The sequence below is a fragment of the Talpa europaea genome (assembly GCF_964194135.1).
Source record: "Talpa europaea genome assembly, chromosome: 11".
NCBI lineage: Eukaryota > Metazoa > Chordata > Mammalia > Eulipotyphla > Talpidae > Talpa > Talpa europaea.
In genome coordinates this window covers 22,004,512-22,023,426 of record NC_140078.1, presented here as the reverse complement: position 1 = coordinate 22,023,426, position 18,915 = coordinate 22,004,512, and the positions used below count along the sequence as shown (strand labels likewise).

Genomic DNA, 18,915 nt, shown 5'->3' with positions numbered 1-18,915 from the left:
CCTTTTAAGTGAGTCTTTTTTCCTTCTAGTGGCCATATCAAGGACGCCCTAAAGAGAAAAGCTTCCTTTATGAGATTGTGGCTAATAAAAGAAATGGCATTGATGTGGACAAATGGGATTATTTTGCCAGGTATGTACTGAATACTTCAGAAAAGTTGGCAACTTAAAGTCCTGGTATCAGTATATATATAATTTTTATATAAGTAAATAAATGTAGTCATTGTATGAAGGGTTTATAAACTACTGTATATAAAATTTAGTGTTAACATTTAAGGTAGGTTTGCCTTGTTGAAAATTTTCATCTCTCTGCTTTGGATTCTTTCTAGGGACTGCCATCATCTTGGAATCCAAAATAATTTTGATTATAAACGCTTTATTAAATTTGCCCGTGTCTGTGAAGTGGAAAATCGGAAACATATTTGCACAAGAGAAAAGGTAAACTATATCATATATCAGAAAAACAAAATAGGAGGTATAGTTTCTGGTTTGAAATCTAGAAATAATCATTCAATAATTTGGAAAAATCAGTACATGGTAGATTGTTCATCTCTTTATTTCATGCTTTGTGTTTGTAAGTATCTTAAGATTCTCTCCACTCTATGGCATTATTAAATAATAATACAATTATAATAGACTTTTTTTGAGTATTGTGGCAGGCTCTGTTTTAAGTGCTTTAGATTTATTAGCTTCATCCTTATAATCTTATGAAATATATACTTATTATTAGCTCTCTTAATATATAAGCAAATTGAAACTCAAGACGTACAGTTGATAAATGTCAGAACTAGAGTTTTAACCCAGAAAGTTGGACTTCAGTTTCATCCTTAATGTGTTTTGTAAATGTTTAAAAAGACTGGAATATGTAGGTGCCTACTAGATTATAGAGTCACGAATTAAAGAGTAGTGTAGTCTTATGTTATAGAAGAATGAAGAATACAATGCCTTTTGAGAATGAAGGATACAACAATAATGATTGCTAGTAACAGTAATTCTTAGTGTTGAGAAGGTTAATAATACATTTAAGATACCTAAAACAGAACCTGTTACAGAGTTAAAGCGTTCAATAGATTTTGGTTTACTGAAAACAAAAGTTGCAAATAAATGGCTTTGCCACCATCCCTTTTCCTTGTCTTATATACTTGTCTACTTACAGAGGTTACATAATCTGATTTTGCATTTACTTTACATTTTCCTACAGGAGGTTGGGAATCTGTATGACATGTTCCACACACGCAACTGTTTACACCGTAGAGCTTATCAACACAAAGTTGGCAACATCATTGATACGATGTAAGAAATTCAATTGTTATATGGGAGAAAATGTTCCATGGTGCTTTGTTAGAGTATCATACTTGGTTCAAGTTGAGATTTCTAGATAAATTTAAGTAAATTTTAAATGAATAAATCTAAAATGGTTCCCTTAGATAAATAAGCAAAAAAAGTAAACGTACTTGGGAGAAGAGATGGAAAGTGAATAAGGGGACAGGTGAAGGGACAGAAGAACTGGCTTAGACTATTCATAAAGAGACAATGGAATGACTTGGATTTCCATACTTGTAGTCACCTATGTACCAGGTAATAGTCACCAAGGTAATGAGATGTGGATGTACATAATTCTGAAAATAATGACAATTAATTTTTAGGATTAAGATTAATCCTTACACTGTCAATTATTTATCAAAATTAGTGCCAAGTAGTAAAACTAACAGGAATTTCACCTTTTCTTTCTGAGTTGATCAGAATCATAGTATGAAAGTACAGCTAAGTGTCTTATGCAACTCAAATACCCCAATGAGTGGTTATCAAAAATTGGATGTGAATTGAGTTAATTTCATGTCTCTAAAATAGCTTAACTTTATTTATTATAAGCTTTTCATGTTTATATATGTGTTGAAGAAATTATGCTTATTTTTATTTTTCCTGTTTGTCATGAACAAGCTAGTTAGAATAAAGTCTCCTATTTGTTACTTTGGTAATATGTTCTTGTTGTTTTGGGTTCATGTATTTGGGTTTCATTTTTTTAGGATTTATTTATTTATGCATACAAGAGCTAGGTTGCAGGCCAGAGATGTGGGAGTGGGGAGATTCACCAGAGACAGAGAGGGGAGCAAAACAGACAGATCTACTGAAATACACTGCTGAGGGGAGCAGCGGGGGATACAGGAGAGTTCTGTGTGCCATGTGGGTTACTCCCTGAGCAGGAATCAAACTTGTGCTGGGGTGGCTGCAGATAGCTTCATAGTGCTGAGATTTAACCCCTTGCACCACCAGGTAGGACCATGTGTATTTTGTTTTTAATTTGGAGAGGCAGAGAGATTTAGGTTCAAAACTTGGCATTGTAGGGGTCTCCCTGGAGGCACATGGGTTAGACACAGCACTGTGAAGCTATCCGTAGCCTCTGCAGCACCCACTGGCTAGAGAGCTACCCACATGGCATAGCAGACCTCTCCTACCTTGTCTGCTTCTCCCCTCAGCAGTGTATTTTAGTCAGTTTGCCTGTTCTGTCCCCCACCCTGTCTCTAGTGAATCCTCTCACCCTCCTCACCTCTGGCCTGTACCCCAGTTCTTGTATGTAGAAATCAAAAATCTTTAAAAAAAACAAACCTGGCGTGCCTCCCCTGGTGGCACAGCAGTTGATCACTGGGCTGCGAGGCTGCCTGCAGCCTCTGTAGCGCCAGTTCATTCCCCGGCCACTGGCGAGGGTCCCACAAAAAAAAGAAAAAAGAAAGAAAGAAAAAAAAAACCTGGCATTGCTTCTTCCTAACTTTGTTACAAAAATTAATTTATGCATCTATAAGACTGAAGCTGATTACACCTATTTTATTGTTGAAAATATGGAATTAAAACAATGTATCTAAATCCCTGTTCCAATGCCTTTAACATAGTTAACATGGTAGCTCACAAATCACCATGTCCTTGTTTAGCAGTTATTTAGTTTGATAGAGAACCAATTGCTTTATAACATTGTGTCTCAAGATTTTATTTCCCTAAAGTAGAAAGAGTTCCTTAACTTTAAGTAAAGCATAAAGTAAAAAATATTCAACTTTTGTCATAAGCATAACATTTTTTTTTAATGATCCATAGGATTACAGATGCTTTTCTCAAAGCAGACAACTACATAGAGATTATAGGTACTAATGGAGTAAAGTACCACATTTCTACAGCAATTGATGACATGGAAGCCTTTACTAAACTAACAGGTAAAAAAATAAAAGGCAAAGTATATGGTCGATCTCAGATCAAATAGAAGCCATCCTCAGATTGCAAATGCATTGTTTTCCAAACATTCCAATGTATTTTAGCTTCTCAAGTCATATATACTTTTAGATTTCTGTTTTGTCTCTGCTTGTCCTAGTGAGTTGACTTTGATAAAGTCATGTAACCTCTCTGAACCTTAGTTTCATCATCTATGTAATGGGAATAATGGTACCTTGTGTATAGTGTTTGTTTTTTTTTTTTAAGATTTGTTTCTTTATGCATATAAGAACTAGGGTACAGGCCAGAGATGTGGGGGTTGAGAGGGTTCACCAGAGACAGAGTGGGGAACAGAATGGGCAGATCTACTGAAACATACTGCTGAGGGGAGCAGCAGGTGAGCCAGGGGAGTCCTGCTGTGCCATGTGGGTCACCTCCCTGGCCAGGGATGGAACTCGTGCTGTAGTGGTTGTGGGTAGCTTCATAGTTTGCATCTTAACTCCCTGCGCCACCAGGGAGGCCCATTGTGTATAGTTTTGTTATGATGCTTAAAAGAGCCATAATGGCCAGTACGTAGTTGGCAGGCAAATACTCAATATTTATTATTTAATTTAGAATACAACTGTACTAATACCAAAAAAAGCTGATAACCCTTTAAACATTATTTTTGTTGCAAAACTCAGGATGGCAGGAATGTTTCTTACCATTTCAACAGAAATGAAATCTATAACTTAGGGAGGGAAAGAACAGAGGTGAAGATAACACAACAGGTTCTTTAATGTGGCAAAGTGTAGACTGACAAAGATATAAAGAATTTTGAGAATAAGCAAAAAAAAAAAAGGACCATAAAGTACATGCCAGTCAGAATTTTTACTTGGAAGTCATGAAAACTCACTCTGCTTAACTTAAAATAAAATTAGAAAGAAATCACATACTTTCAGAATTAGTGGAGAGGCTGGAGACTGAAAATAAGCAAAAACAACAGAAACTAAATGGCCTATGAGATAGCTGAGATCATCCTTCAGCAGCTTCCTGTGTCAGGCACTCCTGCTGTTCTGGTCCTGCTGAATTCTGTTTGCAGACCACTGCCAGAATGAAACCGGAACCATTTACCCTCACACTGTCTCCAAACAACCAGTATTCTTCATTTCCAACCTCTCTGTTGATAAATAATATAAATAAATCCAATAAAAATAAATTACTAAATAAAATGGGGGGGAGGGCCTCCCTAGTGGCGCAGCAGTTGAGCTGGGTTGTGAAGCTGCCTGCAGCCTCTACAGCACCGTTTCGATCCCCGGCTGCTCCCCGGCCACCGGAGGAGGGTCCCACATGGCGCGCAGACCTCTCCTGCCACCCGCTGCTCCCCTCAGCAGTGTACTTTGGTCCTTCTGCCTGCTCTGCTCCCCGCTCTGGCTCTGGTGAATTCTCTCGTCATCTCACGCTTCTGACTGTACCCAGTGCTTGTATAAATAAATAAATACATAAATCTTAAAAAAAAAAAATGGGGGGAAAAGACATGAAATACAAGCCCATGATTTTATTGAATTTCATGAACATAATAAACATTTAAATATAATAAAATCAGAGAAAAGTTAGATTGCCAAAACTATTATGTATTATTCTTTTAAAATATACTTACTTGGGCCTCCTTCATGGTACAAGGGGTTAAGCACCTCACTATGAAGCAATCTGCAGCCTCTGCACCACGAATTTGATCCCCGGCCAGGCAGGGAATAACCCACATGACGCAGCAGACCTCTCCTGACTAGCCCACTGCTCCCCTCAGCAGTGGCCTCAGCTCCCTCAGCAGTGCTGTCTGTTCCCCCACTGTCTCTGGATGAATTCCTCTCACCCTCCCTGCACTTCTGACTGTACCCAGCTCTGTATGCTTAAATAAATAAATCTTTTAAAAAGGTAAAATTAAAAATATACTGGCTAATTGCCTAGGCAATTAGAAGTATATTTTATTTTACCTTTTTAAAAATAGATTTGTATTTAAATAAATAAATCTTTTTTAAAAAGGTAAAATAAAATATACTTACTTGTAGGCAATTAGCACAGTCTTTTTCTAATTTTTTTTAAAGATTTATTTATTTATTTATACGATCACTGGGTACAGTCAGAAGTGCGGGAGGGTGAGAGAATTCACCAGAGCCAGAGCGGGGAGCAGAGCAGGCAGAAGGACTGAGGCACACTGCTGAGGGGAGCAGCGGGCGGCAGGAGAGGTCTGCGTGCCATGTGGGACCCTCCTCCGGTGGTCAGGGAGCAGCCGGGGATCGAACCGGCGCTGCAGAGGCTGCAGGCAGCTTTGCAACCCAGCGCTCAACCGCTGTGCCACCAGGGAGGCCCAAGATTTATTTATTTATACATACAAGAGCTGGGATATAGGCCAGAGGTACAGGGCGGCTGAGAGGATTCACCAGAGACAGAGTGGAGAGCTGAACAGGTGGATTGACTGAAATACACTGCTGAGGGGAGCAGTGGGGAAGACAGGAGAGGTCTACTGCACCATGTGGGTCAGCTTCCTGACTGGGGATTGAACTCGTGCTGCAGTGGCTTCTAGTAGCTTCATTGTGCCGAGACTTAACTTCTTGCGCCACCAGGGAGGTCCCATTTTTATTCTTATTTTTTTTCCTATTGAGGCAGCATTGTCTTACAAAATTACATATGATTCAGAGGCATAGGCTAACACCTCCTCAGATGCATGTCCTCATACACACCCACCACCAAGGCACCCATGGTCCTCTTCCATAGTCCATTATATCTTCCTTCCCACTGTGTAACAAAACATAGAAACAGTTTAGATATACATTATCCCCTATAACTGTAATCATCCAACCAAAATTAATTAATAAGCAAGAAGCAAGCTCTTAATAAGCCTTAAATATTGATGTACATACAGTGTTCTCAAGTGTGCACTGACTTTCAATATGGGGGATCCCTGTTTCATTTTGTTATGTGTGTATATATATATATATGTATATGTATATATATTTATTTTACAGTTGGTTAAGATTAGAAAATGGGGGCCTCCTGTCTCACCTACTGCTTCCCTCAGCAGTATATTTCAGTAGATCCACCTGTTCTGCTCCCCACTCTGTCTCTGGTGAATCATCTCACCTCCCACACCTCTGGCCTGTACCCCAGTTCTTGTAATCATAAATAAATAAATATTTTTTTAAAAAAGAATAAAAATAAATAACATCATACTATATTGACTAGCCTCCTGTTGTTATGTTGACAGAAACAGAGATAAAGCAATTCGGGCAGGCAGGAGATTAAGCTCTCATTTAATATCAATAATAAGTTCTTAGAAGCTGTGATTTTTAAGTGAAATGACATAATAAAATCAATTTTATCATAGGCTAATTGTTATAAAGAAGAGTTAAATTCCAAGGGCAGTTTTCTGGTCACAGGAAAAAAAAATCTCTACACTACTAAATAAAGACCCCAAATACTCTGATAATAATTAATAACTTATATTCAGTCATTCATTTTCACACAGTTCAGGGTTGCAGAGGGCTAGAAGCTGTCCTGGTAGCTCAGGGCATGGGTGGGAACCAGTGCTGCACAGGACTCTCTGGGATGATTCTGATACACCAGTGAACCTAACTTGCTCATCTTGGGATATGGGAGAAAAGCAGAGTGCCTGGAGAAAGCCCATGCAGACATGGGGAGACACAGAGGTCCCAGTTACCAATGGATTTTTTTTTTTCCCCTCATCAACTTTGTAATGAAATTTTGTTATTCAAGGACATGCTATATTTAATACTGACCTTTTTTTAAGATTTATTTATTTATGCATACAAGAACTGAGGTACAGGCCAGAAGTGCGGGGGGGGGGGGGGTGAGAGGATTCACCAGAGACAGTGGGGAGCAGAACAGGCAGAGCAACTGAAACATACGGCTGAGAGTAGCAGCAAGCAAGCCAACAGGGGTCTGCTACGCCATGTGGGTTGGCTTCCCTGGCTAGAGATCTAAGTCAGGCCATGGTGGTGATAGCCCTGAGACTTTAACCCCAGTACCACCAGGGAGGCCCTCCTAATTTCATGTTTCTGATGAATGTTTCAGCTTCTCTGGATGTAGCTATCTTTAAGCATTGCAGATAATATGGCCCTAGTCTTACGAGGTAACCATTTTCTTGGTCTTTCTCCTCAATATTCATTAGCATAGGTGGACCTTACCTCTAACTTCTAGTCCCCTGCAATAACATTTTAGACTCTGGGACATTTTACAAGATGACTGCCTGAACTTTTCTAAAATATCGATATCACAAATGATAAATCAGGGGAATTATTCTAGGTCTAGATTAAAGGAGACTTAAAAAACATGATGACTAGTATCATTGACTTTACTTGGTTTCTTTATCAACAAGAAAACCCTGTAAGTTGAATTAATGGATTAAGCAAATTTAAATATACACTGTTAGTTTTAGATCAATTTTAAATTTCTTGGCATATTGTGCTTATGTAGGAGAATTTTCTTATTCTTGGATGATATTTGCTTAAGTATTTTGGAATGAAGCGTTCTAATGTCTGTGATTTTCAAATGTTTCATAAAAATGTATGTGCATGCATATAAACATATAAACATATACCCATGGAAAGAATGTGCATATAGATGGGAAATGTTAATTGTTCATGAGTTTTGGTCAATGGTATTTTCTTTTTAAATTTTTTCAAAGTAACAAGCTGAAGGAAAAAGAGAAGGGAAAAACTACCTTCTCATGGACAGGAATGTTAAAAAAACTTTTAATTAAGAAAATTTACAGGGCCTCCCCAGTGGCGCAGCGGTTGAGAGCTGGGTTGCGAAGCTGCCTGCAGCCTATGCAGCGCTGGTTCGATACCCAGCTGCTCCCCAGCCACTGGAGGAGGGTCCCACATGGCGCGCAGACCTCTCCTGCCGCCCGCTGCTCCCCTCAGCAGTGTACTTCGGTCCTTCTGCCTGCTCTGCTCCCCGCTCTGGCTCTGGTGAATTCTCTCACCCTCCTGTGCTTCTGACTATCCAGTGCTTGCATAAATAAATAAATAAATCTTTAAAAAAAAAAAAAAGAAAATTTACAAAATTCCATGTACCTATCACTTAGCTTCAACAATTATCAGCACAGCAATTTTGCTTCCATCCACCCACTTCTGTAAGACACTAGGCTATTTGGAAGCAGATCTCAGATATAATTTCAGTATTACTTAAATATCATTCTCTTATTAAAAAAAAAACCCAACAAACCAGGGCCTCCCTGGTGGCACAAGGGGTTGAGCACTGCACTGTGAAGCAATCCGCAGCCTCTGCAGCATGAGTTCAATCACCGGCCGGCCACATGGCGCAGCAGACCTCTCGTCTCTCACCCGCTGTTCCCCTCAGCAGTGTATTTCAGTCAGTCTGCCTGTTCTGTTCCCCACTCTGTCTTTAGTGAATTCTCTCACCCCACACATCTCTGGCTTATACCCCAGCTCTTGTATGCATAAAAATAAATAAATCTTTAAAAAATAAGCAAATCATAACAAATTAACACCCATGTGTGCCCGTCACTCAGCCTCATGTCGTCAACTCCAGTGCAGTCTTGTTTTAGCTCTGCTCCTTCCTCACTTGCTAGATTACCTTTAGCAAATCTAAGACATGGACTAGAACTTTTCTTAAAATTCACTCTTTATAAAAAAATTTCACATTGTCTATATCTGTAAACTTGTGATTGAAATTTCAGAAGCACAGCAGTATATGAAGCCTGTTAAATCTTGTGGTTTTTTGTTTTTTTGTTTTCATTTTGCGATAACTGAAATTTCATCAAATTGGCAGATAATATTTTTCTGGAGATTTTATACTCTACTGACACCAGATTGGATGCAGCACGAGATATTTTAAAAAAAATTGAATCCCGTAACCTATACAAGTATGTAGGTGAGACTCAGTCAAGAGAAGAAAAGTTTCAAAGGGTAAGTTGGGTTAGCTCGTACTTTTCTACCATTAGTGAAAGTTTCTCTGCCCTCCAAGAGGAAACCATTAACTCATCACAAAACCTAGACTCTGTTCTAAGGCCTTGTGTTCATTCTTAGCTTCACTGAGACTTTAAGGACCTACTTTTAACTTCTGTTTTCACAATATATCTGTTTCTCCCAGATGGTACATTCCTGTCTTTCTTAATTCAGATATCTTATTTTTTCCTGCTTATTGAGGTTTTCTTTTTTTTTTTTAAAGATTTATTTATTTATACAAGCACTGGGTACAGTCAGAAGCACGGGAGGAAGAGAGAATTCACCAGAGCCAGAGCAGGGAGCAGAGAGGCAGAAGGACCGAAGAACACTGCTGAGGGGAGCAGTGGGCAGCAGGAGAGGTCTGCGCTCCATGTGGACCCTCGCCCGTTGGCCGGGGATCGAACCGGCGCTGCAGAGGCTGCGGGCAGCTTCGCAACCCAGCACTCAACCGCTGCGCCACCAGGGAGGCCCTTTCTTTCTTTTTTTAAAGGTTTATTTATTTATGCATAGAAGAACTGGAGTATAGGCCAGAAGTGTGGGGGGTGAGAAGATTCACCAGAGACAGAGTGGGGAGCAGAGCAGGCAGATCTACTGAAATACACTGCTGAGGGGAGCAGCAGGCAAGACAGGAGAGGTCTGCTCTGCCATATGTGGGTTAGCTCCCTGGCCAGGGATCAAACTCAGGCCACTGATGTTACAGTGCTGAGACTTAACCCCTAGGTCACCGGGGAGGCCCTGAAGGTTTTCTTCTTTGCCAGAAATCCATACTGATAACCATACCCTGCTGCACACATTTCCTTGAGTTACACTTATTTCTTCTGTTATGCTGATAAGTTGATGCTACATGTTTTTAAATGTGAAAATTTTGTTATGAAAACTGCTCTGTTGTGACATGATTACAGGATGACATACACAGAAAAGCTATGTTTTTGCTTGGTTATTTCTACCCACTTTTCTTAGTAAAGTGCCATTTTCAGGGCCTCCCTGGTGGCACAAGGGGTTAAGATGCAACCTGTGAAGCAATCCGCAGCCACCGCAGCATGAGTTCCATCCCCGGCCAGGGAGCTACCCACATGGCGCAGCAGACCTCTCCTGTCTCGCCCGCTGCTCCCCTAAACAGTGTGTTTTAGTAGATCTGCCTGTTCTGTTCCCCACTCTGTCTCTGATGAATCTTCTCACTCCCCCACACCTCTGGCCTGTACCCCAGTTCTTGTATGCATAAATAAATAAATCTTTAAAAGAAAAAAATTGCCATTTTCACAAAGGGAACCTCTTGGGCACAGAGTGATAAAAAGGTAAGGAAGGTTCTAACATAAAGAATCTTATCTTGGGCTTCCCCTGGTGGCACAGACGGTTGAACACTGCTGTGAAGCTGTCCGCAGCCTCTGCAGCGCTGGTTTGATCCCGGCCGACCGGGGAGGGTCCCACATGGTGCAGGAGACCTCTCCTGTCTTGCCCACTGCTCCCCTCAGCAGTGTATTGCGTCAAACTCCCTGTTCTGTTCCCTGCTCTGTCTCTGGTGAATCCTCTCACCCTCCTGCGCATCTGGCCTGTACCCCGGCTCTTGTATAAATAAATAAATAAATCTTTAAAAAATAAAAAAAAAAAAATCTTATCTTGGTCCTTCCTGGTGGGGCAAGGGGTTAAGTACCAGCACCATGAAGCAATCACAGCTACTGTTCGATCCCAGGCCAGGGAGGTGACCCACATGGCACAGCAGACCTCTCCTTGCCCCGCTCCCCTCAGCACTGTATTTCAGTCAGTCCACCTGTTCTGCTCCCCACTCTGTCTCTACTGAATCCTCTCAACCCCACCCCACACCTCTGGCCTACACCCTAGCTCTTGTATGCCTAAATAAATAAATCTTTAAAAAAACATCTTATTGGGGCCTCCCCGGTGGCACAGCGGTTGAGCGCTGGATTGTGAAGCTGCCCGCAGCCTCTACAGCACTGGTTCAATCCCCGGCTGCTCCCCGGCCACCGGAGGAGGGTCCCACATGGCGCGCAGACCTCTCCTGCCACCCGCTGCTCCCCTCAGCAGTGTGTTTCGGTCCTTCTGCCTGCTCTGCTTCCCACTCTGGCTCTGGTGGATTCTCTCACCCTCCCGCGCTTCTGACTGTACCCAGTGCTTGTATAAATAAATAAATAAAAATAAATAAATAAAATAAATCTTTAAAAATAAATAAATAAATTTTTAAAAAATCTTATCTTTTCTAGGAAGACTGCAAAAAATTTCCACAAGAGCTTGCTGATGCTAAACCCGAGGAAGTGTACCTGGAAATTGAACTGAAGGCTGAGGATTTCATAGTAGATGTAAGTAGTTAGCTTGGTAATATACAGATGTATACCATCATAAAAACAGTATGTGTTCATTATAGAAAATTTAGAAAATACACAAAGATAAAAGAAAGAGAATTATCTGTGATCTCATAGAAACAACCAACATTAACTTTTTAAATTTTTCTTTAACATATCAATATTTTTTATATAACTGCTTGTGTGGTTAGTAGAACATTGTTTATATTAATTTTTGAATGTTTTCTTGATCACAGAAGTAGCACATGCCAATTATTTTTTTTTTAAATATTTATTTATTTATACAAGCACTGGGTACAGTCAGAAGCGCGGGAGGGTGAGAGAATTCACCAGAGCCAGAGTGGGGAGCAGAAAAGGCAGACGGACTGAAGTACACTGCTGAGGGGAGCACCGGGCGGCAGGAGAGGTGTGCGCACCATGTGGGACCCTCCTCTGGTGGCCGGGGAGCAATCGGGGATCGAACCGGCACTGCAGAGGCTGTGGGCAGCTTCGCAACCCAGCGCTCAACCGCTGCGCCACCAGGGAGGCCCTGCCAATTATTTTTTAATCGCCTGTGCACACCACAATGGAATAAGACTTTTTTCCACTGAGAGGTTGTGGTGACTTTTTGTATCCTAATGAGAATGTCAAATGGTTCTCTCATATGTTCTTCTGCTTCCTATAGAAATTTTTTTTTCAGAGTTCACTCTTCTGGACAATGTTCCTTGTGTATTTTTTCCCCATAAGCCACTCATTTGTTATTTTCTTATTGACACATCTTTGAGTGAAGGGTAAGCTTTCCTAACCATTCTCTGCCAAGGAATACACTAAGGAATTGCCCTTGGACCTAGTGTCTGTCTACTTGATCATGTTTTAAAGTGCCTCAGGCCTGCAGATCAAGCTGCAATTTCCGTTTCATTAGATGGATGAGGTTGCCCCAGAATAAAGGACCTCACATCCTGACTTCCTGAGACTCTGAAAGACTTCACTGTCCAGAATGTTTTCCCTGGGCTCTCACATGTCCGCCCTTGCCCTTGGTGCTCTCCCCAAGGGACCAGCTCACCCTCAGTGTGGTGCATTGCTCCTAAACAATCCCCAGCCTCCCATTTGATTTTTCTCTCAAATTGTGGTCTCACTGGATATAGGATCAGAGGTACCTGAAGAGGCCATGCACAGGAGAAAAGAACATCTGTATGGCCAGAAGACATGAAAATAAATTTCTCCTTTTAACCTAAAGGAGAGTTGGTGCAACAATGAAAGATTTTTTTTTTTTGATGCTCAGCCTTGTAAGAATAAAAATTATATACAGATTTTGTGGTAATAAAGTTATGTGAACATGAGAGCATAAATTGATATGCGAGAACAAACTGGGTCCATTTTTTTTAAAGATATATTTATGCATACAAGAGCTGGGGTACAGGCCAGAGATGTGGGGGTGGGGTGAGAAGATTTACTAGAGACAGAGTAGGGAGCAGAACAGGCAGACTGATGGAACTACACTGCTGAGGGGTGCAGTGAGCAAGTCAGGGGAGGTCTGCTGTGCCTTGTGTGTTGCTCCCTGGCTGGCAGGGGCTCGAGCTCAGGCTGCAGAGTCTGTGGATTGCTTCATATTGTGGTGTTTAACCCCTTGCACCACCAGGGAGGACCAAACTGGGTTCATTTTAATCAAATTATTTCATTTTAGGGATGTGTCCTAAGGAGATAATCCATTTTTCAAAAAGCGCAATTATTGAATATATTTATTGTGTCATTGTTATAGTATGAAATTAGAGGACGGATGTATATGTCTGTTAATACAGTGGAATAATGTAAGCATTAAAATTTGTTTTTAATATAGAATTTGTTTATACTAAGTGAAGAGAAGAACATATAGTATGATTTTGTTTTAGCTACTTTAAATGTATATATACTGTGTGGACTGTGAGCACATTGAAAAATAATCTGGGGGCCTCCCCGGTGGCGCAACGGTTGAGCGCTGGGCTGCGAAGCTGCCCGCAGCCTCTGCAGCGCCAGTTCGATCCCCAGCTGCCAGGCAAAGGTCCCACATGGCCGCAGACCAATCCTGTTGTGACCGCTGCTCCCCTCAGCAGTGTACCTCGGTCCTTCTGCCTGTTCTGCTCCCGGCTCTGGCGAATTCTCTCACCTTCCGCGCTTCTGACTGTACCCAGTGCTTGTATAAATAAATAAATAAATATTTAAAAAAGAAAAAAGAAAAAGAATCCGGATATTTTAATAATAAAATGTTAATATTGTTTCTATCTAGGTAATAGAGTTACAGGTTTCATTGTTATTTTTGTTTGTTTTTTACAGTGAGCACAGTATGACTTTCATAATCAGAAATTAAAACCTTTACATTTTAAATGCTTAAAGCCTTTCTGTATTCTGAAAAAAGCAAATAAAACTGCTAATTAAATGTCATATTAAGCATCTCAGTTTTAGTTTGACAGTGTAATATATCTATTTGGTGAGTTTTACATAGTTCCTTTTAGGGCTTTGTAGAAACTTTTATGGTGATTAAATGGGCTATAAAACCTTATTTTACTATTTATTATTTAAGATTTATAATCAATCTGTAGACCTTTCTTTTGCTTGTGAATCATTGATAAAAAATATGCTCTCCAATACTCTTGATATTGCCTTTCTGAAAAAAATTGGTATTTTATCAAATCTTCTTTAAGAAGCACTTTCCAGTAATACATTAGAGATTACCTTTTATTCCTATTCTAAAGCCTAGGAAAGAGCTAGTGGCACTTCTGAAAAATGCTTAAAAATTTGATTAGTGTTTATGCCTTAACGAATAACTGAAAATGTCCAAGCCTATGACAGCATCATCCCACGTGAAACAATAGTCAAGAGTGAGGCCTATGACAGCACCAGCCCTGGGGTCATGGGGAGGACTGAGCAATTGCTCCCTCTCAGGGGAAGGGATGCAGCACACTCCCTGCAGCTGTCCAAACCATTCATCTGCACAGAGTTGACAGACCCCTGGTCTCTCCTACACTGCAGCTGAACCTCAGGTGTACATACACCCTTCTTTCAGATAGTAAAGCTACCAAACCTCAGATTCTGGTTTTCTTTAGTCACCACTCACCAAATAAGATCCTCTTATCATCTGTTCTTCTCTGTATCATCACAGTCACAACACTCTGCTGCCATTTCATTCTAGTCTCTCCCTTTCTCCCAGACCTAACTGTGGAGCCCTTTGAAATTTCCACTCCATAATTAACGAAGCCGCCCATATCCTCAGCCTTTTAGCTGTCTCATTGCCTCTGTTGCAGCCTGGCTGTCCTCGGAGAACCCGCTTTCCCTACATTCTTTCAGAAGCACATTCCTCAGGGTTAAGAGACCTTCCTCTTGTTCTGTCATAGCATTTCCAGACCCCAGGCCAGATTCTTGTTTCTCTAAGGCTGCAACTCCAATCATCCACTGTCCTCTTCAAAGGTTTTGTCATGGTTGTCACTCTTAATTCTTGCCAATAATCAAGTGATTTCATAGCCACTTGACTGGCCAGTTCTGAGGTCTGCAGTGATCTCATCCACTCCACCTCAACCATCACACACAAGAGATTATTAAGCTTTGAACCTTATTGACATTCAAAACTACCTTCCTTCTAAAAATCACTATTTTGAGCATCTGGGCTGTCCACAGACACCTTTATTCCTTATTTGCTTGTTCCTAGTTAATGGGGACCCCCAGTTTATCATCTCTCTACTTTTTTCCAGCTTGCCTTTATTTTTCTCCCAATCTTAGATCCTACAGTCCATTAGTTCAGTAATTTTCTCTAGTTATCCTTAGCTCCCTTCCCCTTCTTTGTACCTACCTAGCAAAAGGCCGAGTGACAGGGATGAATCTAATCCACTTCTCTGTGTCGACAGTTGGACATAAACTGCTGCTATAATCACTGTTGCTCGTATCTCTAAATTCATGGTCACCCACCTTATCTGGACCCTCTGGCCTTTCTTGCAAAATTAGTGTAATTTTTCGGTCTCTGGAATTTCTCTTTGAAACCATCTTCTCTCCCCTTAGATCTTCAATGCTGCTTCCCACCCCAACTGTATTTACCCTTGATGACTAACTTGGCTTTTATTTCAGGCCTTTAGAAAGGAACCTCCTCAAACTACCCCATCAAGCAAGCAAGCCTGCTTCTCGCTGCAGCTGTGTTCAGTCTCCCGCTGTATAGTGGGGCAATGTCTCTTCTTATCAAAGGCTCAGAGTAATTCTGCTGCTTGTGTTCTAGACCCCAGAGCTGTGTGACGGAATTCTGTGGTGTTGGCAATGGTCTGTATCTGTGCTGTCGTGTTGGTGGCTGCTGTTGGCTATTGTGGCTATCGAGTACTTGAAATGTGGCTACTGCAACTGAAGAACCAAGCTTTTCATTGTATTTTATTGTATTTAATGACTTTAAATTTAAAAGACCACATGTGGTTACCACATTGGGCAATGCAGCTATAGAGCCATTTGTCTCAGGACTTCTGAGAATCTTACAGTATCCTCTCCTCCCTCTGACCTTCCCTTCAGCTTAGACAGACTTTCAGTTTCAGAAAACCACCCTCCTTTACCCTTCACCTTTTCTTTAGGATGAAACTCATTGAACAGTTGTTTCTGCTTACCTTTCCTAGGTACTGTATTCCTCTACATAATCATCTCTGCTGCCTCTTCATTTTTTTTTAAAGAGTTCAGCTTTTTTTTTTTAAGATTTTTTTTTATGCATACAATAACTGGGGTACAGGCCAGAGGTGTGGGGGGGGGGATGAGAGGATTCACCAGGTACATAGTGGGGAACAGAACAGGAAGAGTGACTGAAATACACTGCTGAGGGGAGCAGCAGGCGAGTCAGGAGAGGTCTGCTGTGCCATGCGGGTAGCTCCCTGGCCCGGGATCGAACTCGTGCTGCAGTGGCTGCGGATTGCTTCATAGGTTGCGTCTTAACCCCTTGTTCCACCAGGGAGGCCCAAGAGTTCAGCTTTTTATTGAACATTTTAAAAAGAAGTTTAGTCAAAAAGATCAAAACCAAAGTCTTCATAGGACTCTTCAGATCCTTCTTTCTTTGATCCTACATTTTCTTCTCAGGTGGGGCAGCATTGGTAGAGGGGGCAGGACTTCCTGCTGATGAGGCAGGTCCCCCAACCCCTACATTACAGATAAGACTCCACAATGTTGATGTGGGCCAGAGCCATGCAAACGAGCCTGGCCAGAATGGCTCAACATTTACATCACCTACTTTAATGCGGGTCATCTTATCCTGTGTGACTGACACCTCATTATCATACAGGATGAGGGCCAAGTAGACTCAGAAGAGCTTGGAGATGGAGGCCAGTGCTGGGTAGGTGGCTTCCAGGCCTGGTGCTTGTCACTGGATGACATGAATGCTTCACTGCAGTGTGACCTTACTTTCCTCAAAGGACCCCGAGTGGGGAGCGGAACAGGCAGATCTACTGAAATACACCACTGAGGAGAGCAGCCGGTGAGACAGGAGAGGTCTGCTGTGCTGGGAACTCGTGCTGCAGAGGCTATGGATAGATTCATAGGTTGCGTCTTAACCGCTTGGCCACCAGAGAGGCCCTCTTGCCTGTTCTTAAAAGCCAAACTTCAAAAAGTTGACTTCTCTCTTTTTATTTCTCATTTATTCCTGAATCTTTTGTTCTGTGGCCATTGCTTTACTGAACCTACTCTCTCCAAAATCACCAATGACTTCAGTGTTACCAGATGCAGCAGTTTCCATCTTCTCTGGCTCACAGCTGTGTCCTCTGCCTGGAATTCTTTCCTTCGTAGGCCTGGTTAATTCCTACTTATTTCATAAAGTCACTTTCCTAGGAAGATATTTCCAGTCATTCTTTCAAAGCTCCATGCTATCAGGCTCCAGAGTTTCACAGCACCCTCTACTTTTCCTGGGTAATTCTGATAGTGGCTAGATAATGTTATAATTATTGGTCCAACTTCAGTCTAGGCTACATGGTCTGTTGGTGCTGGGGTTGTGTCAAGCTTCCTTATATTTCTTGTGCCTACAACATTGTCTGTCATGTAGTAGGTATTGACTTTATGCCAACTCATATTGAAAGCACAAGTACCTAACCCCCACACCCAGACTTCATGACCAAATTCCTATGGGTCGTGCACTATAAACTCCCTTAATCAGTGCTCTTCCTTCTGAACCTCCAGAGAGCTGTGATCCATATCATACCCTGAACTCAATTCTCAGTTACTATGTGAGCACTTATTTCCTGCTTTTATTAAGGTTATCAATATGGATTATGGAATGGAAGACAAGAATCCAATTGATCATGTTCGCTTCTATTGTAAGACTGACCCCAACAAAGCCATCATGATTACAAAAGAACAGGTAACTACCTATAAAAAATAAATATCCCACAGTGGAATTTAGTAAATCTCTAGAGTACATCTGCATGCAGTTCAGGTTGTAAAATCAGTGTGTACAGTAAAAGTAAAAGCTTATCTTTAAAATTAAAGTGTACCACCTGGTTTTGTATAGACTAGACCATCTTGATAGTTTTTTCTGCTTGCTTAACATAGATGAAAATGATGCTTTTGGTTTAGAGTCTTGGTTAAGAATACAGAATACTGGCCTGTTACTAATTGACATAAAGTTGTGGGACATTTTGCAATATGATGACTATCTTGAATGTTTCCCTTCGGATTATATTTGGGATAAAATAGCAAGACATCGTGGTGCTTTTAATAGTACATTAAGAATGGAGTTTAGGAGCCTGGAAGGTAGGTAATTTCTCTTGTGTGAATTCAAGGTAACAGTGAAATCTTTTCTTTTTTAAAAAGGTTTCACGGCTTTTGCCAGAGAGATTTGCAGAGCAGTTAATTCGAGTTTACTGTAAGAAGACAGATAAAAAGAGTTTGTACGCAGCACAACAGCATTTTGTTAATTGGTGTAAAATCAAAGATTTCACCAAGCCACAGGTGAGTAGCCTATTATTCACAAACAGTACAATTTAAAATTTTTTTTAATGTTTTTTTTTATATATATATTTTTAAGATTAATTTTTATTTATTTATTTATTTATACAAGCACTGGGTACAGTCAGAAGCGCGGGAGGGTGAGAGAATTCACCAGAGCCAGAGCGGGGAGCAGAGCAGGCAGAAGGACCGAAGTACACTGCTGAGGGGAGCAGCGGGTGGCAGGAGAGGTCTGCGTGGGACCCTCCTCCGGTGGCCGGGGAGCAGCCGGGGATCGAACCGGCGCCGCAGAGGCTGCGGGCAGCTTCGCAACCCAGCGCTCAACCGCTGCACCAGCGGGGAGGCCCTACAATTTAAAATTTTTAAGTGAAAACCAAATTCTCTTGGAAATGTTCTCATTTAAATTATAGTGGGTTGGTTATGATTTTTGAAATTTATTTGTATACCTTAGGCTTTCCTTTTTAAAATGTCTCAGCTGTGTGAACCAGTGATTTCTTCCTACACTGATAGTCAGTGGTGCTTTTAATACC

General features: G+C 41.2%; 1 protein-coding gene across 1 annotated transcript in view; it reads left to right on the top strand.

Moving 5' to 3' along the window:
* SAMHD1 (SAM and HD domain containing deoxynucleoside triphosphate triphosphohydrolase 1) overlaps positions 1 to 18,455 on the top strand; it is a gene marked incomplete at its 5' end in the record, with an annotated part of 43,278 nt that extends 24,823 nt beyond the window's left edge. The window contains 8 exons of the mRNA XM_084247326.1: positions 30 to 130; positions 327 to 435; positions 1,199 to 1,290; positions 3,085 to 3,200; positions 8,989 to 9,125; positions 11,381 to 11,476; positions 17,694 to 17,798; positions 18,251 to 18,455. Coding sequence (XP_084103452.1) covers positions 30 to 130; positions 327 to 435; positions 1,199 to 1,290; positions 3,085 to 3,200; positions 8,989 to 9,125; positions 11,381 to 11,476; positions 17,694 to 17,798; positions 18,251 to 18,424 — 930 coding nt within the window. The 3' untranslated portion in view covers positions 18,425 to 18,455. The remainder of the gene's footprint in view (positions 1 to 29; positions 131 to 326; positions 436 to 1,198; positions 1,291 to 3,084; positions 3,201 to 8,988; positions 9,126 to 11,380; positions 11,477 to 17,693; positions 17,799 to 18,250) is intronic.
* Positions 18,456 to 18,915: the final 460 nt, after the last annotated feature.